Here is a 21,989-nt window from a genome sequence, read left to right on the forward strand (position 1 = left end):
TCATTTTATTTTCATCATGAGGTGTTCCCTGCTGTTCAGCTCAGGCCTCAGCAGAATAATGTAGCATTTGGGGGAAAAGATGCAACACAGTAATCCGGCACTGGAACATAAAATGGAGAAGATCTCCACAGCCACCATGTATTTTCCTTTGGTGCTTAGATAGGTTGGAACAAAGGACAGCCAAACACTGCAAAACACCAACATGCTGAAAGTGATGAACTTGGCTTCATTGAAACTGTCAGGCAACCTCCTGGCTAGAAAAGCCACAATAAAGCTGGTTATGGCTAGAAAACCCATGTAACCCAAGACACAATAAAACATGGTAACTGAACTTTCATTACATTCCAGTATGATTTTTCCATGCAATGAGTGCATATCTGTATTTGGGAATGGAGGGGAAGTACTTAACCAAAGAGTACAAACCCCAGCTTGAAAAAAGGTGCAGGAAAGGACAATGGAATTTGCCAAACCTTTCCCTACCCATTTCCTAACTCTGGCACCTGGTTTAGTTGCCATAAATGCTAGAATTACAGTAACAGTCTTTGCCAACACTGAGGAAAGGGCCAAAGAGAAGATGACACCAAATGTAGTTTGTCGAAGAAGGCAGGTTACTGTTCCAGGTTGTCCAATGAAGAGCAAAGAACAGAGGAAGCAAATAAGGAGGGAGGCCAGGAGGATGTAGGTGATGGTTCGGTTGTTGGCTTTGACTATGGGAGTGTCCCTGTGCTTCATAAAAATTCCAAGTACTGAAGTTGTGATGAAAGAGAAAGAAATAGCCAAGATAGTTAAGATGATCCCTAAATCTTCTTTGTAAGAGAGGTAGCTTAGAACTCTGGGAATGCATTGAGTTTGGTCCTTGTTAGGATACTGGTCTTCTGGACAATTGACACAGGAATCCATGTCTTTAAAAAAGGAAAAAAGGAAAAGTAAGAGTATTATTTCAAAATGTATAAGAAAATCAATTCTAAACATTAGTGAGAATACATCCTTTTGTGATCTTGCATTCATGCAATTCTTTTATCAGGCAGCCAAGGTATTGAAAGGTATTTGTTATGTGAATTAACACTACATCCATTCAGTGGGTGCACACCTTCTGACCAAAACATAATAGATAATGTTTTACTTTATGGAAATTTATTGATATACCAGGAAATTATGTCTCTTACCCTTTTGGTGAGAGATCATCCCTTCTGGACATGGGGCACAATCATAGCAGCAAAATTTCTCCCCCTCCTTCTTTTTCCTGCTGTAGCCAGGATTGCAGTTGTCATTGCATACAGAAACTGGCAATATCTGTGCAGAAATATTATGGATGATTATAAATGAGAGAGGTTTTGTTTCTTTTTTAAAAAGAGTGGCAGTTCTGCAAATAGCGTGTCACTTCTGTGTAATAGATTACATAGTCTGATAGTACTGCTGTTATAGGCTTCAGCTTCAAAGGGAAAAAAACGTACATAAGTGGTGTTGGGTGTGCTCTCATATTTGAAACATTTTTCTTCTTGACTAAGATGAATCTCCCTGCCCCAAATAATAATAAATTTAAAGTCTAAATCTTTGCAGACCTGTTCTCTCCACACTGAGTTAGAATTAAACTTGATTAACCAGTTAGAATTAACTGTTAGAATTAAACTTGATTAACCAGTTTAAAGGCTTGATTACAAAGATTAATGCTTCAACCATGAAGATAGCTGTTCTTGTGCCCAGATCTTAGGAAAAATCAGCAAGATGATAAAAGTTGCTTGCAGTAAGAACTAGTTTGTTTGTTTTTTAAGAATGGCAGGCCTGTAAATAGTGTGCCAACTCTAGGGGGCCGAGGGATCTTCGCCCCCCTCAATATTTCTTTGAAGAGGGCCCAGCAGAGATCCTGGTTTTCTTTCCCCCATAAGACATTTAGAGATTGATCATGAGGTCAGAGTAAACTGAGATTTCCAGAACTATGGAAAGAAAGGAATCATCTTAACATTCATACAATTTACAATGCTTTTGCAAGTAGTCCTTGAACTTTTTCCAGTCCTCTTCCACTGTCTCTTCTCCCAGGTCCCGGATTCTGCCAGTCATTTCTGCCAATTCCATATAGTCTATCAGTTGCATCTGCCATTCTTCCAGCGTGGGCAAATCTTGTGTCTTCCAGTACTTTGCGATGAGTATTCTTGCTGCAGTTGTCGCATACATAAAGAAAGTTCTATCATTTTTTAGCACCATTTGGCCGACAATGCCCAAAAGGAAAGCCTCTGGTTTCTTAAGGAAGGTATATTTAAATACCTTTTTTAGTTCATTATAGATCATTTCCCAGAAGGCCTTAACCTTTGGGCACGTCCACCAAAGGTGAAAGAATGTTCCTTCAGCTTCTTTACATTTCCAACATTTATTGTCTGGCAAATGGTATATTTTTGCAAGCTTGACTGGGGTCATGGACCACCTATATATCATTTTCATAATATTTTCTTTCAAGGCATTACATGCCGTAAATTTAACACCGGTGGTCCACAATCATTCCCAGTCAGCGAACATAATGTTATAGCCAATGTCTTGTGCCCATTTTATCATAGCTGATTTAACCATTTCATCCTGAGTGTTCCATTTTAACAGCAAGTTATACATTTTTGAAAGTACCTTAGTTTTAGGTTCTAACAGTTCTGTTTCTAATTTCGATTTTTCCACCTGGAAGCCTATTTTTTTATCCAAATTAAAAGCCTCCCTAATCTGAGCATAATGTAACCAGTCTCGCACTTTGTCTTTTAATTTCTCAAAACTCTGCAATCTCCAAATGTCTCCATCCTTTTCTAATATCTCCCAATATTTCGGCCATTTGGCCTCCATATTGAGTCTTTTCTGAGCCTTGGCTTCCATTGGTGACAACCACCTTGGGGTCTTATTTTCTAACAAATCTTTATATTTTATCCAGACATTAAACACTGCCTTCCTGACAACATGGTTCTTGAAAGCTCTATGTGCTTTTACCTTGTCGTACCACAAGTATGCATGCCATCCAAATACATTGTTGAACCCTTCCAGATCCAAGATATCAGTGTTCTCAAGAAGTAGCCAGTCTTTCAACCAGCAGAAAGCTGCTGATTCATAATACAACCTTAAGTCCCGCAGGGCAAACCCTCCTCTTTCCTTAGCATCAGTTAATATTTTATTTTAAATTTTTATTTTAAATTTAATTCTGGGCTTTTTGCCCTGCCAGACAAATTTAGAAATATCTCTCTGCCACCTCCTGAAACACTAGAAAGGAATGATCTACCGTATTTTTCGCTCTATTGGACGCACCGGACCACAGGACGCACCTAGTTTTTAGAGGGGGAAATCAAGGAAAAAAATATTATCCCCCCCCCCAGCCCCAAAGAGCAACGGACAGGCTGCATGCAGCCTGTCCACTTCTCCCAGAGCTTCTCGGGGCTGCGGGGGAAGCCCGGGTTCCCCCCCCCAGCCCCAAAGAGCAAAGAAGCCAAGACAGTGCGCGGGATCCATAGCCGCACAACCTCTCCAGCCAGGAGCTAAACCTCTCCAGTGCAGCTAAAGAAGACAAGGCAGCAAGCGCGATCCATCCCGCTCACTGCCTTGGCTTCTTCTTTAGCCTTGCACAGCATCTTTAGTCTTGCGCAACGGGATGGATTGCGCCCGCTGTCCACCGGGGCTGGACTAGATGACTCCTGGGGTTCCCTTCCAACCCTGCAATTCTATGACCTCGGAAGGTGTTTGGGGTCTCCACCACTGGAGGCTTTTAAGCAGCGGTTGGGGGACCATCTGCCTGGCGTTCTTTAGCTGTGATTCCTACATTGTGAGGGGGCTGGGCTAGATGACCCTTGGGTGGCCCTCCCAACTCTATACAGTCCTACAGTTCTGCGGCAGGAGATCCACAGCCACTTCACACAATGCCCACTCCCAATTTTCATCTGAGAGACATGTGTCTCTCAGTACCCCCCTACCTGCCACACTTCCCCCACCCCACTTAAGCTGAGGGAATTCCTGCCCAGAGAAACTCCCAGCAATCAAGGAGGAGGAATCCGCTGCAGCCGTGAGCAGCGGAGGATCCATGGTCCCCTTCCTTCTCTCCTCCGTAGTTGCTTTGAAGCAGGAAAGTGGGAGAGGAGCTGCTTACACGAGTGTAAGCTGCTCCCCTCCCACATTGCTGCTTCAAAGCAATCACGGAGGAGGGAATCCGCTGAAGCCTCCAGCAGCGGAGGATCCATGGTCCCCTTCCTTCCCTCCTCCGTGGTTGCTTTGAAGCAGGAAAGTGGGAGAGGAGCTGCTTACACGAGTGTAAACTGCCCCCCTCCCACTTTCCTGCTTCAAAGCAATTACGGAGGAGGAATCCGCTGAAGCCTCCAGCAGCGGAGGATCCATGGGTCCCCTCTTTCCCTCCTCCGTGGTTGCTTTGAAGCAGGAAAGTGGGAGAGGAGCTGCTTACACGAGTGTAAACTGCCCCCTTCCCACTTTCCTGCTTCAAAGCAATTACGGAGGAGGAATCCGCTGAAGCCTCCAGCAGCGGAGGATCCATGGTCCCCTTCCTTCCCTCCTCCGTAGTTGCTTTGAAGGAGGAAAGTGGGAGAGGAGCTGCTTACACGAGTGTAAGCTGCTCCCCTCCCACTTTGCTGCTTCAAAGGGAGCCCGGGAGGAGGGAATCTGCTGCAGCCTCGAGCAGCGAAGAGGATCCATGGGTCCCCTCTTTCCCTCCTCCGTGGTTGCTTTGAAGCAGGAAAGTGGGAGAGGAGCTGCTTACACGAGTGTAAACTGCCCCCCCCCACTTTCCTGCTTCAAAGCAATTACGGAGGAGGAATCCGCTGCAGCCTCGAGCAGCGGAGGATCCATGGTCCCCTTCCTTCCCTCCTCCGTAGTTGCTTTGAAGGAGGAAAGTGGGAGAGGAGCTGCTTACACGAGTGTAAGCTGCTCCCCTCCCACATTGCCGCTTCAAAGGGAGCCTGGGAGGAGGGAATCTGCTGCAGCTTCCCCCAACTCCCGCAGAAGCCGCGCGCTCTTTAAAGGGGCTGTGCGGCTTCTCCTGGCTTTTCTGGGGGGGGGGGGATTCCCCCACCTCGTAGAAAAGCCCGCAGGAGCCGCGCAGCCTTTAAAGAGGGTGCCGCTCTTGGGGGCTTTTCCCCCAGGAGGGAGAAGGGACTGCTGCAGCCAGTCAGTCCCTTCTCCCTCCTAGAGAAAAGCCCGCAAGAGCGCACGAAGCTTGTGTGCGGCTCTTGAGGGCTTTTCCCGCCTGCCTCCCCCCTGCATTCGCTCCATAGGACGCACACACATTTTCCCTTGCTTGTTAGGAGGGAAAAAGTGCGTCCTATGGTGCGAAAAATACGGTATATAGTTGTTGTTGAAAAATAATGTTCTCCAGCATAAATCAGTACCTGGCCTGGAGTGATAAACTGGCCTAATGAACATTTTTTTTGGCATATAATCTTAATTATTTCCCACTTTCTCTCACCTGATTAAAACATTGGTGCCAGACAATTTGGTCTTCATGAATCAATAACTCTTTGCCTGGAGGAGCCTGAGGATCCAATCTTCCAACGTTGACTCTGACGACTGAGCCATTGGGGAACATCATCCAGTTTGTAATATCAAAACTTGAAACTAATTCTCCATCGTCATCAAAGAGTATTGTTTCTCCAACACTATTATTGAATATGATATGCCTTAGAAAGTCATGAACCTACATTGAAAGACAATATAAAGAAAGAGATAATTAGGTCTTGGAGCGACTCCAATGAGTTTCACAAAGCCCTATCATAGTGTATGTTTTGTTTTATTTCTGGACAATATATGTGATTACTCTTTATTTCTCGCTGGTAATATTCTTAACTTGTCAAAATATCAAAAATCACGATTTTACACTGAAGCTGTCGTTTATTATCCAAACAGATTAATAGCACCTAAAGTTTATTTACTTCTGGGTCATACATTAAATTGTAGTTACCTGCCATGGTTGCACATTTTGAAATACCAGTCTCTGATTTCCTGACAACCTTCTTTGCTTCAATCTCAACCTATATATGCCATGCAAAGCATGTGCCATGGCATAGAGAGCATTGTAGACACTGTAACTATGGCCAGTCATCTTCATTTCAAACAAAATACCAAGAATGCTCTCCAGCTTCTCCTCCCCAGTACATGTTTCCTTTTCATCTTCCTCCTGCTTCTTTAATGAACAGCTGAATGCCTGTTCCCAGAAGTCCTGGATAAATCCATCTCCTTTCACTCCAAAAGGTGTTATCTCCTCAATAAACTTTTGAAAGCCTGGTGGCTGATTTGAGTGAGCAGTGAAAGATATGGAACCATGGAAGGTTTGCATATCCCATGTCTTTTGAAAGGACACCGAGGTGAAATCCCAGTGGGATGTAACAATCCACACTTTACCAAGAGGAGGCCATTCCATACTGAATGCTACAAAAAGAAATATCCTCACAACCTGAAAAGATGGAGGTTCACCATATATAAAGAATACATTGGATTTTGTCTCGGTTGCAATTTCATATGTATTCGAGTGCTCAAAAAACAAATCTGTCATCTCATCCACATAGTTCCATTTTGGTAGCCTTATAATGAAGGCATAACAGATGCCATTTTGGGAAAGCATAGGCACCATTGTCTGCAAAAACCTGTCCCCTTTGTCATCATTCACAGCAGCAACTCCAACCCATTTCCACCCAAAATGGTGAAATAACCGCACAACTCCTGTTTGCTGGTGGGATTCAGTTGGAACCATTTGGTACAGGAATGGGTATAGCATTTTGGAACCATGCAGTGGCAAGAATGATCCATAAGTTGCCTGAAAACAAAACCAGAAATGATGAATAAATGCTATCTCTTGAAATCATAGCATTGCACTGGGTTAGGTAGTTCATCTAGTCGAGATCCCTGTGTGATGCCGCAAATCCAGAATTTGAGTGATCCCAACAGATGGCTACCTAGCTTCTATTTATGTAAGACCTTGAGTGACAGAGAGTGCACATATCTACTGCTGAACTGTACTGAATAGGTCGCCTAAAAATAAACCAACTTCAGGTGCTATCCTGAGGGTTAGAACAAGTTTTTGTGATCTTCTGTGTGGCAGCCGTTCTAGTATTTTTACAATGCTATTATGTGCGCTCTTTACTTTCCATTCTTTTCAGAATGAAAATATTCCTTCAAACTTTCTACATAGAGTCTATAACCCGGACATTCTGCTCAGCTATTAATTCATTCTTATGAATTTCCCATATGGGTGAATTCCTTTCTGCCTTAAATTATACTGTAGTTCTGTGATGGCAGGGTCTATAACCTGTACCATTAGAGGAAAGGGTGATAAGCAAACCCTGTTTCTTGTTAACTTCATCACTATCCCCAAGAACTCTTTAATACAGAATTTCCCCTGTGTAGTTTTAACATTTGAATGCTTGCTCCTCTTGTGCAGATGGCTTCTAAAACCTACAGCAGTTATTTTTAAACTCAGGTCTTAAAGCCTAAAACTCAACAGATTGTAAAACAATGAATTTTGGAGCTGTTTTGCACAAACATGACTCTTCATAGTCCTTTGCTTGAAAGAACAATGCATGGTTGCTTGCTGGTTAGATATTTTTCTTCTCAGGTTATCTTGTTTGCCACTAGTCCCAACTTATACCTCTGTTTATTTCATTCCATCCCTTTCTTTCAGTGTAATCCAACATATTTTTCACAACATCAGCACCAACAATTTTTGTCTCTGCGTCTTCTTAGTTATTAGGCAGGTGCTCTCTCTCTCTCTCACTCTCTCTCTCACACACACGGGCCTATTTTCATAGCCATAACTGTCATGTTGTGTGTGTGTGTGTGTGTGTGTGTGTGTGTGAGAGAGAGAGAGAGAGAGAGAGAGAGAGAGAGTCTTTCCAAAACGTTTCTTTCTACTGCAAATGCTTAGGCATATATCTCTATCTCTATCTATCTCTATCTCTATCTCTATCTCTATCTCTATCTCTATCTCTATCTCTATCTCTATCTCTATCTCTATCTCTATCTCTATCTCATCTATATCTATATATCTATATAAAGTCTGCCAATCCTTACCCTACCAGTAACCTACCCAACCTAACCAGCATTGTATATTTTCTGATTCTTTCCTCCCTTCCAGTCAAAGTGCTTATAGTAAAATAAATAAATATCTGTTTTTGTGTTTTAAGCAGTGTTTTGTCCTATTGTTCTTATTAGTTTTCCAGTCCTTCCTGAATCCATTATTATTTGTGTGAACTGTTGTGTGAATGTAGATCCAGCACTGTACAGTCGTACCTTGGTTCTCGAAGAGAATGCATTCTGGGAGTCCGTTCGACTCCCAGAACCGTTCAAAAACCTAGTGTGACTTCCGATTTGCTGCAGGAGTTTCCTGCACTCAACTGGAAGCCATGGAAGCCACGCCAGACATCCGACTTCCGAAAATCATTCAAAAACTGAAACACTCACTTCTGGTTTTCAATCATTCAGGAGCAGAAATGTACGAGGCGTTCTGTGGCATTCGGCAACCAAGGTACAAGTGTACACAGTCAGGGCAGCAGCACAGAAAGATGGGAACACACAATAAAATAAGGCATTTGCATAGAAATGGCCAAGAGCCAAGGTGACAGGTGGCAGCAGAAGCACCAGTGGCCAAACTGGTGTGCTCATAGGCTAGCTTTTCCTGCTCCAACTACCAGGAAGCCCTTTTCAAAGGATTCAGTAGGCACAGCCACAAGCAGGAGCCAGTAAAGAGCAAGCCCTTTGTTGGGAGAAAGGAAGAAAGTCCAACCCACTGCTGGACATCATTAACTTCCCAGCACTTTAAGCTTACCTGTGGAGTCTTTTGGATTGCTGAAATGGCAGCCATATTGACAGAGATCTCAGAGAAGCATCCTCCAATGATTGCAATCATATTGTTCTGGTCGTTACACCTGTAGTTGGGGGCAAACCTCTGTTGTGTGGAAAGCAGGCTCAGAGTGGCCTTATAGGTCATTCTTGCACTCAAGTAGCTGTTGAGGATGTGGAAACCTAGAGAGATATTTGGCAAGATTGTGGGATTTTCGTTGATCTCTTTGACAGCAAATGCTAAAGCCAGGATGTGCTGGTAGTTCTTAGGCACTGAACTGTAATAAGGATTACAACTGTTTAATAAAGCAACCACAATAACAAAAAAGCATTTGTACTTTTCATTCATGTGCTTCCAAGATATAGGCAAACCTTAGGACCATAGATTACAATAGACTGAAGAGGAACTGACACCTGAAAGAGATATTTCATCATCATCATCATCATCATCATCAAAACTTTTATTGGCATCACATACAAACATCCATAGCAAATCAATACAGAATTACCACCTTCCCCGTGACACAAAACGTTTGTCAAATGAAAGAGGCAGATGATGATGGTGATGATGATTATATTTCTTGCATGGAAAACCAAGTAGTCTAACTGTTTTGAGATCACTCTAGAGCTTAACAAATCACCACAACAAAAATGCTCGTTATCATCATACATTCAAATGCTTGCAAAACTGAGGTGAACCTTCGGACCATAGAAGACAATACATTGAGAAAAATCTGAAATAAGTACATTCCTGCTGTGAAGTAGTAATAGTCACTTCCCTAGGAGGATGGGGGGGCGCCTTGTTGCCCCAGTACAGTTGTGCTGTGGACCATGGGTGCTGGAGGTGGGGTTTTCATCATTCACGCAGCCAGAGGGGGAATGTTGGAGCTTTTCTTCCTGTGGCACAATTTTGATGTGTTGAGGCCCATGATATGGGGTGATTGCTTTAGGGGCAGAGAGGTCACCCTCCCATCATATTGCTTTTTAGTCCTGCCCAAAGGTGGGTGGGCTGGAACATGCTAGAACCTTGCTATGGACAAGCCGGTTGCAGTATTCTGGGCCAGGGAGGAATTTCCCCTGCAGACTAATTGGCCTTTCTGAAATTTTTGCCTGCCTCATAGCAATTGTCACAACTCTGGTGGTTAAGGCATGGGGTCTTTATCTTTAATATCTGAGTACCCTGCTAAAGGGGTCTGTCCAGAAGCCCACATGGGAGCCAATGGGCCATAGAACCCATCCAAGAGGCAACCCTGGTAAGGGGCAATCACAGTTGATATATGTTCTTCACAAACCCATAGGGGAGGAAGCAAACTCACTTTTGAACAACTCCAGCATCAAATATAAGAACATCTAGCACAAAAAACATCCTCCCTACACATATTCTCTGAAATTTAGCAGTGTTCTTACATAGAGCCATTTCTATGATATTTGCTATTTCATATAAACTGACATTAAAGCAATAGGGAAGATTTGTAATAAATAAATAACGAAAAGAGCAAAGGCTGGCCTTGCAGCTATCCTTCTTAAATCAATGTCCTTTGAAGAGCTAACATGTCTTCAGTCTGTGTTGATTCTGCTCAACTTAAACAATAATAGATTGTTGGTTGGTTGGTTGGTTGGTTGGTTGGTTTTTTAAAGGGAGGAAATGTTAAAGGTTCCCAGCACAACAATTCTGACACCTATTTTTCTGGTTGTTTTATACTCCCCAAATAAGTAAATTAGTTGGCTTCTGACTTCTGCTGCTTTGATGAGAATGACAGAGTGTCATAGTCGCCAGGACTTTTCAGTCATGGCAACAGAAATGCTATCTCATCCAGGAATAGTGGAAACGAGAGAAAACATTTGAACAAGGCACCTTAATAAAGCATTGTCTAAATTTTGCATCATTTAGGCCAAGCAATCTGTGAGTATTCCATCTTTCAGTACTAGAACTGCAGCATACTTTATCCACATCAAAGCTGCTGAAGATGGCAGAAGCTGAAATGTTTTGCTACGAAACATTCATATCTGTATTTTTTTTAAAAGTAACTCTATTAAGTCAGTCTTTAAAATCTCTCCAGGTGATATTATTATTATTTAATTTGATACACCAAAAATCTCTTTACCATGTCCAACATATTTGGTTCAAGCAACGGACAATGGAACATCTATATTGTCTGACATCCGAGATACATTAATGTAAGTGCAGGACACTTGCAACAAGGGGAGGTATGTGAGATTATGTTGGATGCATAAAGGGGAGCTTTACAAATTTCCAGAAACTCACCTACGTGTGAAAGAAATGTCCCATGTAGTGCATGTTTCTGAAGGCCAATTCACAATCTACTTTCTAAAATCCACATGCCACTATAATTTTAGATTTGTGAACTTTTAGTATGAACACTAGTTGGAGACAAGAATGCTCTCCAGTGTGAAAGAAATAGGTAGAGTTAAACATTTTGGTATTTTTCAAATATAATAGTATCTAATGCATCATTAAAAAGACCAGAAGTCTGAAAATACATGAGAACAGGCAAAGAGAGAAAAACTAAAACGGCAAAGCCCTTTGTTTTCATTAATTTGTTAAATTTTGGCCCCTCTCCCCTTAAAGACTGTTCAAATATTATTAAACCATCTATGAAATAAATAAATAAATAAATAAATAAATAAATAAATAAATGCACAGGCACACTCTACCATGTGATTATTCAGAAGAAGCTCAATAGAAATGTACAGGATCATTTATTCAATGAAGCTTGTGGAGGGAAACTTATTAGTGGTTTACGATCAACAATAACATGTAACAGTAAGACAAGGTGATTAACAAGCTGGAAGTGTGAAATTGACCAAGTCCCACTTTTGTTATATTTTTCTTTAGGATTATTGTAGATAGACCATAAATTCATATTGATGCACAGTCTTGAATTACGGTGTGTTTTCCATTTTAATGGTGTGAGTATTTTACAGAATGGGAAACAATGGGAAAAAGAGAACAAAATTAATTTCTTACATGGATTCATCAATCAGCATTGGTGTAGGTTGTTTCATGAAATTGAAGTCATCATAGTTTAAGAAGACCTGGGAAACAATCTCCCCGATGATGATATCAGCTGGCTGGTAAAATTCATGAGGAATAGGGAGGGGATCATCAAATATATGGCAGTTAATGAAATGTGTCTTACACAGAGTGTGACACAGCAATACAAGCAACAACAAGACCACAAGCATGATTCTGTTGATAATATTTTGCGTGCAGATGTACATTCCCAGGTTAGTATCCACAGCTCTATGGCTATTATATGATTTCTTACAGTCTTCCTTGAATGCTGGCAGATAGTGGTGCTACACTCATTTGCAGCTTGATATCTTAGGGTATATGTGCACCATTTTTCTCTTGATCTTATTTATAAAAATGGCTCTGTGTTCATCAGCACTCTCAACAGTGCACCTCTTCACTTCTTCCTCTATGAGTGAGTTAAAATATTCATATACATCTGTTCAGCTACAGGTATGAATGATTCCCCCCAAAAAATGGTGTGCAAAGAAAGTGTAACCCTGAAAATTATCCATGGATTCTCCATGAAATGTGAGTTTCATTAAAGTGAGGCAGTAAATATCTGTGAAGCAGATATAGACAAAGAGAGAGAATCAGGATAGGGATTCTTATGCAGCATCGTTTTTTGTCAGAGTCAGCTGGTGAGAAACATACCCTGACATGTATAGAGTAATCAGAGAAGAAAATGTCAGAGCCTTGCTTATGCAGAGATCCATTGCTCAATAGCACTGCAGGTTTATATATTTTTGTCAGATTCTGATCATTGGTCTGGTTAATGAAACCTGTATAACCCCTGTTAAATACAAGGCAAACAAATAATTCTGACAATGATAGGTGTGATTATAATTTCCCCAGTGTCTTGATGTTCCTTGAAGCTGCATCATAATTGACAGAAGTATTATGAGACACACCCCTCCAACTCTGCATTATTATTTTCTTCTTTAAGGGATAATATATAGTCAGTGGCACTTAGCCAGGAGTTGTATAGTTCGCACAACCAGATCGCTCATATTTGGTATAACTTGAAGATCTCACACAAATTCATACAAACAGATCACTCACTTAAAGGCTGTGGAATTTAAGGCACCATGTTGCATGTCAAAGCCCCAAGCCACCCCCATTAGAATAAAGACACAAGGACACAGAATTTTAAGTTAATGTTAATGGGCAAAATTTAGGCCACAACATTATTGGTTACAAAATGTGAGCGGTATTGGCTTAGGCATTGGGATCAACAGACTATATCTGACTCTTTGCAGGGAGTCTGGTAAGGGTAAACCACCAGTAGGGGGAGCTCCGCCAATGTGGATCGACTCGAGCATCCCCTAGGTTCCTGCTGGGGTCGTGGCATGGCCCTAGCCCATCCCTGGGCTTCGGACGAGATCCACACACCCCGATTCATTTAACAGAATACCCTTAAGCATGGAGGGGCAGGTGATGGCCGCTCCTCCTCTCCCCCACACATTGTTATTCCAATGCTTAACCGCCAAACCTTATAAAGTCATGACGCTTGCTATGAGGTAGGCGAAAACCAAGTGCAAAACCTCTCTCAGTTTGATGAGGAGAAATTGTCATGGTTGTGCAAATCACTCAGCTGAACCCTGAGGTATGAACCACATCAGGATACCTTAAGCTGATTCACACTGCACATGGGGTAGGTCTGGGTGCCTATAGATTTCTATGAATGGAGTGGTGCTTCCAGAGTTACCCTATAGTTACATGGCAATATGGATTTTAAAATAAATAAATAAGAAAAGCCAGACTGTCTCTCAAATTGATATTGAAACAAACAAGAACAGACAGCAGACATCCTACAAGAAAAATGCCAGGCTGTCGGCAGCGTGATGTATAGTAGGAGAGGAGCTGACCTTTCGTTTGGTTAACAGTCAATCATTCCCATCCCGACTTTATTTAATAATGATAATTATAATAATTTGTGTGTGTGTTGCGGGCTCTCTTCTTTTCTTAGTTGCTTGACACACACAATTTGGGGTACCACCTTTCTACATAGTGCTGTTTGTTCTCATGTCATATTTTTCACTATGCTGTAAGTTATAACTTGTAATGGGTGCTTTGTTGTTTTGCATAGCTAGGAGATTTTTTTATTTTTTTTAAAATCAATTATTCCAGTTCTTGCCCTGCCAGCAATACATCCCATCCACCTTTACAAATGTTCCAATGCCTGTTGCTTCTCTACCTGTCCACCTCACTGCCTTTTATTTCATAACTGCATTAAGGAAACACCTCTTAGTGATTACCTGCCTTTCTTTGACTTAGTTGCCTGGAAAATAGAATTCCAAATGATTCATATTTTTTAAAAAATCTTCATGAAACAGGAAGATATTAACTGTAAAAAAAAAAGAAAATGAAAAAGCTAAATTTAAAGTCAGTTAGAATAAACAAAACAAAACCACCCCTTGAGATACCTGTCTTTGCCCAGAATCAGATTTTGTTGTTGTTGTTGGGGGCATTCACAGCCCTAGTGAAAGAGCAATACTTCAGTGAAGTTTCCAGTTAGGAATGATTAGCAATGATTTCATCTTCTAGTATTATTAAGCATGCATTTAACCACTTTGCCTAGCAAAACAGTATGAAGATTTTGGTCAAATGCTTTCTAAATTTCAAGATCTTATGCTATAGTTCTGAAATCTCCATTCCCTCATGCACCCAGCTTACCTGTGGAGTCTTCTGGATTGTTGAAATGGCAGCCATATTGACAGAGGTCTCAGAGAAACATCCTCCAATGATAGCAATCAGATTGTTCTGGTTGTGACACCTGAAGTTGGGGATACGTTTCTGTTGTGTTGAAAGGAGGCTCAGAGTGGCCTTATAAGTCATTCTTGCTGTCATGTTGTAGCACCCTGCTTGTGGTTAACGCTTAGCTGGAATGAAATATTCAACGCAGCAATAGAGAAATTAAAATAATAATTTATTTGTCAGACAAATAAATGAGAGGCACAGTGGTATATGGTTACCAAGCTCTGGCCTGGTCTCCTGCCATTATGGCCAGCACTTATATTCCCTCAGCCCAGCCCCCTTGCTCCTCCTTTGGCTGCCTTTGTCCAATCAGCCTGGTTGAATTTCCTATTGGCTGATTGCTATAACCAATCCTAAAAGATACACCCATTTCCTATTGCCTTTTATGGGATACAAAAAGCTATATATTCTTCTATCTATAAATGACAAATAAGTAGTCATATATCTTACATTTGTCTCAACAAGGAACCTTAATTACCAGCTCACCTCTTGCCCTCCTTGCCCTATTGCCCTCCAAAACAGATGGTTAATAGTTTTAAATTTTTATCTTAAACAGATGTCAGAGATCTTGGGTTCACATTCTCATACATCATCAATGAAAGATCTCCTTTTTGAAGGTCTTTAAATGAAGGCCTGACAACCATATGTCAGGAGTGCTCGATGGCGTCTCCTGTCTGGCAGGGAGCTGGGCTCGTTTGCCCCTCTGGTCTCCTACAGCAATATGACTCTATGAAATAAGAATTTAACATTTCTTTCTTTCTAGATCCTTTGCATAATTACATTTAAGCCGGTATATTTCATACATTATCATAGATAGCTTTTTAGAAGAATAAACCTTCTCAAAGTAACAGGAAGGAATCAGTTTACAGCCTCAAAATAAAATAGGAAAGAAGCCTCTTCTTCTGTTTACACTCCCCTTTCTTTTCCATTTGCTCTTGGCCTTTAACCTTAGGAAGATATGGCTCAAGTTTAATGATTTTACTATTTACCAACTCTTAATTATGTAGGGTGGTGTAACCTTGCTCTCAGCCTGTAATTCCCTTTTACGACTTTGAGAATTGTTTTCTGCTATAAATCAGGGGGCCCCCTTGTCCAGGAGGATAAACATCTTGCCAAAGTACTTAGGCAGCTGGTCTTCTGCCTGGCATAAAACATTTGAAAATCTTTAAGCTCATTTTAAAATACAGACCCTAATCAAACTATAAGCCTTGATAAAAATGCAGGCTATGATTAGATGCCTCATTCCCCCCTTTCAAGCTCAAGGACCTTCATCCCAAGTGTCCTTGATAGCTTGACCTTCATCATATTCCTGAGGTAAAGCTCTATATAGGGCCATGATATGAGGTAGAGTTTCATTCGAAATCATCTTGCTAATTGTACTTCTAAAACATGAAATGATACATGGCACCATACATAAAACCATTATTACTACCGTCAAGAAAAACAAGCAAGACAATAGTATCCCTTTGAGTCCCGTAACATTAGGTAACCAGTTGGTGAGCCATCCCATATCCCATCCTTCCCATGTTTGTACTGGGACATGTGCTATACTCTCCATCTTTGTGGCCAACACACGGATTGCCTCACCATTATCAGAAATGTTAAAGCAACAGGCATTCCCTGTCAAGTTCAAGACTCCACATAGGCCTCCCTGCCTGGCAAGTACATAATCCATTCCCATTTTCAGCTGCAAAATGGCGGCTCTACTTTCATCCAGCTGTTGTGCAATAAGTCTCAAACTCTGGGCTGTTGCATTGGTTACAAGTTCCACTACTGCTTGCAATCGAATTATTCTGTTTAGATTATAAATAGGATCCCGTGCCCCTTGTATGAGCTCACCAGGATTCCAGGAGGCAGGCTCATAATAGGCTATAATGTGCTCTGGGGGCCAATCATCAGTATCGCTCCAACTTTGGGTACTTCCTCCTGCTATATGAGAAATATCAGCGTTTCTTCGTGTACGCTTGGCCAAATTAGTGGGCATAATCCACATTGGTGGTAATACCCATCCCAGGAAACAAGTCCCACTCCATTTGGAAGGGAGCTTCTTGTATGCCCATTCTCCACATATCCACCACAACCATCGGGTCTGAGGTTTTTGGTACGTGGAGTGCAGAAGGCGAAATATCAAAGGGGTAGAGAGTTTACAGTGCAGTATGTTAGATTGCCTTTTTCTGTCACAGTTATGTTCCATACCACTTTCCATGCATGAATAAAAGGAGGTGCACAGGGCAAGGTATTCCGAGTTCGATAGGTAGTACCGTTTACCCAGGTTTGACTATTCTTAATATAATCCCAAGTATAGTGGCAATGAGAAGAGCCTATCATGGTAGAATCAGCTGCATCTGATGATTTATGTACACAGAATTCCCCTTGCACAGGTATAACTCGTATTGGTTTAGTTGAGTTCCATCCGGGGAAATTCTGTACTTCTGTTTGGTGTGGCATTTCGCTTACCATACCAATGGCATTTAATGGTATCGGTAATAAGGGCATACCTCCCTCTGAATCATCTGGCCCAAGAGAGCAAACAAGGCAATTGGTCCTATTTGCAACATTGGCTACCATCTCAGCTAAGCCTACCCACATATTGTGGTCATGGCGGAATCCATATTTAGTAAATTTGGTCAGATTCAAGGACCCTTCCCCTTCCCAAGGGATCAGGATTAATAATAAAATCATGTTGATGTGTAGTATATGCATTCCTTCCACAAAAGACTACCTTATTGTGATAGCATAAAAATATTAGCCCCAATATAATTCCCCCAGTGACAGAAATGGGGAACCACCAAGACCAAAACATATATCCCAAGGATCCCCAATGAGTAATATCTCTGATGATTGTTCCACAAGGGGGGGGGCAGTCAATTAATTGTATTAGAGAATCTTCCCATTCACAATCGCTGGTTTAGACGCTCCTCAAGCTTCAGGCGTGCGCAGGTCAGCCAGCTTCCAGGTTGTGGCTGCAGCAGGCCGGTCGTCTAATGTTGCCCGTGACCTAGCCCGTTCCCCGTAGGGCTAGATACAGGGGTTTTTGGAGAGAGTCAGTTTTAAAGGATTAGAGGGGTCACCTTTGCACGTCCAACTGCCTTCGGACTTCTTCAAACGGGAGTGATGAATCCAGGGGGTCACCTCAGCTACCTTCACCGCTGTTGGAGTAGAGAGCAAGACGGTGTAAGGTCCACGCCACTTAGGTGCAAGTGGATCTCGTTTCCACTCTTTCACCCATACGCTATCGCCAGCCTGGAACTGATGAATCGGCTCGGCAATGCTGCACGGCGTGCGCTCGAGGGCCCACCTGTTAAGAGAAACAAAAACACGGGAGAGAGATTGCACTTGTTCCTGTGTCACATGGTCTCCTATTTGTTAGAGGTCAGCTGGAATATCCTGAACAAAGGAGGGCGGCCTCCCATACAGGAGCTCAAAAGGTGACAACTTAAGTCTTTTTGTGGGTGCACACCGAACACGAAACAGTGTTATGGGTAACACATCTACCCATCCCAATCCCGTTTCCTGGGTTAATTTTGCCAATTGGGTTTTCAGAGTCCGATTCATTCTTTCAGTTTTCCCTGAACTTTGAGGCCTATATGCTGCATGCAGTCTCCATTTCACTTGTAGGACTCGACATACTTCTTGTACTACTTGATCAATGAACGCTGGCCCATTATCACTTCCAATGCATCTAGGTAACCCAAACCTCGGGATCAATTCAGTGAGGAGTCTCTTAGTTACCTCTCGTGCCTTTTCAGTTCGGGTGGGAAAAGCTTCAACCCATCCGGTAAGAGTATCTACAAACACAAGGAGATACTTGAATCCCTTAGAAGGGACCAGCTCTGTGAAGTCCACAATTAGGCTTTCCATGGGGACATATCCCACATGTTGGATTCCAGGAGGTTGTACCGGTCCCTGCCTGGGATTGTTTTTAGCACAAAGAACACATTTCTGTGAAATGCAAGTTGCTAATTGTGATAGGTTAATAATATACAACTTCCGACTGAGACTCTCTCTGGTTGCAGTACCGCCAAGGTGAGTAGATTCATGATAATTTCTTACAATTGTGCCTGCTAGGTGATGAGGTACATAAATCCTATTGTCCGGCAGGATCATCCAACCGTCCTTCACAACCGCTCCTTCCTGTTCAGCCCACTTCCTCTCTTCTGGGGTATAGTGAGGTTTAACTTCTTCTGGAACTACCTCTGGTATGAGGGCTGCTATAAATCCTCCCACAGGCTTTTGGGCTGCCTCTCGGGCTGCTTTGTCAGCAGCATGATTTCCTCTGGTTATTGGATCCCTTCCTCGTCCATGACCTTTGCAGTGCATTACAGCAATCTGTTCTGGAGCCCATACTGCTTCCAACAGGATTTCTACTTCAGGTCCATATTTCAAGGCCTTCCCGTGGGCTCCAATTAGACCTCTTTCTTTCCATAGAGCACCATGTGCATGCAGGGTTAAGAAGGCATATTTAGAATCAGTATAGATGTTTGCCTTACATCCGGCTGCCAATTGCAGAGCTCTAGTTAAACCTATAAGTTCAGCTTTTTGTGCTGAGGTGCCAGCAGGCAAAGCTTCAGCTTCCACAACTTCCTCATTGGTGACCACAGCATATCCTGCTCGTCTGGCACCTTCATGCAGGTAACTGCTACCATCAGTATATGGCATGCCCTGCGGATACCTTGCACAAGCGTCTGGCGGTAGGTGGTAAGCCTGGCCAGATGAATTGCATTGTTTGGATCCCAATTAGGATCTTCCAAGGGAAAGTTGTCCCGGAGATGACGGTCAACATTTAAAATATTTCCCACTCTGGCCTGCTCACGCAAATATATCTGTGCCTTTTCAATTATGTCTCTCCTTTCCTCAGTGGTGAACAGAGTATTCAGGAGCTGGCGGCAATCTGTCCAAGTAGGACTATGAGTATTTATTATTGAAGTCACCAAGTCCATCATAGCCTGAGGTTTTTCTGCAAAAGATGGGGTGTGTGTTTTCCAATTCATCAGATCCGTAGTTGTGAATGGAATGTACTGGAGGGTCGAAGTTCGAGGTGGCCGTGGTCCGAGTTGCCCGTTAACCAGCACAGGCTCCTCAAGTGCATCAAATACTCTTCTGAGAGGGGCTACTACGTGATTTTTCTCTTCGCTTTGCTCTAGGGGCCTCAAATCATAGGGGATGGTATTTGTCCCAAGGCGTTCTTTTAGCAGCCTTATACGCCTGGCTGTATTGCTTGCTGACCGATTAAGGTCTCCCTGTAACTTCTGTAATAATTCTCTAGGACTTGGATGTACAGGGGTTTGGGGTAGGCAATCAGTTGTTCCACTAAAAGAGACTGTAGATGGAGTTCTACTGGGACTCACAGGTGGAATAACCACTTCTGCTTGGGCTTTATTATAGGCCTCCAATGCCTCCTGAAGATATTTATCATAATCTATCAAGGAATCAAGTTCTGTGACTCCAGCCCCATTATTCATTCCACTTTCTTGCCTTGGGGTTACAACTGGTGGAGTGTTTGGATTAGGCTCCCTTCGATGTGGAGCATAGGGTGGAGGTGGAAGCACCTCTTCCTCTGGTCCCTCAAAAATGGGTTTGAGTTTATTTGGCAATATTCCTTTCCTAGCTTCGGCTTTTACAGCCAATAATTTGCATCGTTTGACTTTGCATTCCCTTATCCATGGAGGATTTTTATTTAATGTGCTCAGCCAAGAATCTATATATGAAAATTGTTCTGGGCACCCTCCAGTTTCTTTGGCGATGTTAGACCAAAGTTTGCTTACTAAATTTATATCAAAGGTTCCCTGAGATGGCCATTCAGTATTTTGTTTCGGCCACTCTAATTCACATAACGTTCTCAGGCGCTCTGGCGTCATTTTGACTCCATATGCCCCTGAGAAGGCTTTCTTAAAATTATTTAACATACATTCAAGAGGTGTATTTTCCCCCTTTGAACCCCCAACTCCCATTGTATGGCCCTGTGAAGTATCCACTCAGTCACTCACACACACGCTTCGTGAGGTTCCTTGCCCGGGTGAAGTCGCCTTACCGGGAACCGAAGTACTACCCACTCCACACTCAGGTCAGCTACAAATTGTACTTTCTCACACATACAATGCGCTGGATACTTCACCATACTCTACCTCCCAACCTTTCCCTTTTCCTACACCAGATCACCATCTGATGTACCCAACCACCTAGCGTACTCAGTTCCCCTTTACTGAGACGCAGAAGTTTGATCAAGACTTCTCTTCCTCCCAATTAATTGGAGGGCCAAAAACCCCTTAGTGCACTTACCCTTAGTTGGTTGCCTGTTTATTTCTCTGGTTCCCCCCGGTCCGTCGCCGTCGGTGGGCAGGGTATCAGACAGACGAGACTTCTGCGTTCCCCTGGAAAAAAACTTTGCAGTGCGCGCTGGGTAAGCAGTGAGTGGTCCTCTCTCTTGTACCCTGCCCAGTAAGGCGAAGGGGCTGCGTTCCAGCAGACCACTTATCCGAGTCACAGGGGCACCATAAAATGTAGCACCCTGCTTGTGGTTAATGCTTAGCTGGAATGAAATATTCAACGCAGCAATAGAGAAATTAAAATAATAATTTATTTGTCAGACAAATAAATGAGAGGCACAGTGGTATATGGTTACCAAGCTCTGGCCTGGTCTCCTGCCATTATGGCCAGCACTTATATTCCCTCAGCCCAGCCCCCTTGCTCCTCCTTTGGCTGCCTCTGTCCAATCAGCCTGGTTGAATTTCCTATTGGCTGATTGCTATAACCAATCCTAAAAGATACACCCATTTCCTATTGCCTTTTATGGGATACAAAAAGCTATATATTCTTCTATCTATAAATGACAAATAAGTAGTCATATATTTTACATTTGTCTCAACAAGGAACCTTAATTACCAGCTCACCTCTTGCCCTCCTTGCCCTATTGCCCTCCAAAACAGATGGTTAATAGTTTTAAATTTTTATCTTAAACAGATGTCAGAGATCTTGGGTTCACATTCTCATACATCATCAATGAAAGATCTCCTTTTTGAAGGTCTTTAAACGAAGGCCTGACAACCATATGTCAGGAGTGCTCGATGGCGTCTCCTGTCTGGCAGGGAGCTGGGCTCGTTTGCCCCTCTGGTCTCCTACAGCAATATGACTCTATGAAATAAGAATTTAACATTTCTTTCTTTCTAGATCCTTTGCATAATTACATTTAAGCCGGTATATTTCATACATTATCATAGATAGCTTTTTAGAAGAATAAACCTTCTCAAAGTAACAGGAAGGAATCAGTTTACAGCCTCAAAATAAAATAGGAAAGAAGCCTCTTCTTCTGTTTACACTCCCCTTTCTTTTCCATTTGCTCTTGGCCTTTAACCTTAGGAAGATATGGCTCAAGTTTAATGATTTTACTATTTACCAACTCTTA

The 21,989-nt window shown here is 42.4% G+C and overlaps 1 protein-coding gene across 1 annotated transcript; it reads right to left on the bottom strand.

Moving 5' to 3' along the window:
- On the bottom strand, positions 1–20,946 carry LOC308460858 (vomeronasal type-2 receptor 26-like; the record flags this gene model as incomplete). The annotated part of the gene is made up of 9 exons (XM_080977392.1): positions 20,626–20,946; positions 19,210–20,594; positions 14,507–14,626; positions 11,786–11,889; positions 8,783–9,092; positions 5,924–6,775; positions 5,432–5,659; positions 1,167–1,293; positions 1–902 (listed from the first exon to the last, which is right to left on the bottom strand). Exons 2-9 carry the CDS (start codon positions 20,536–20,538, stop codon positions 1–3), a joined length of 3,972 nt encoding a protein of 1,323 aa, XP_080833518.1. The 5' UTR covers positions 20,539–20,594; positions 20,626–20,946.
- Positions 20,947–21,989: the final 1,043 nt, after the last annotated feature.

This window comes from Podarcis pityusensis (assembly GCF_964106645.2).
Source record: "Podarcis pityusensis genome assembly, chromosome: 13".
NCBI lineage: Eukaryota > Metazoa > Chordata > Lepidosauria > Squamata > Lacertidae > Podarcis > Podarcis pityusensis.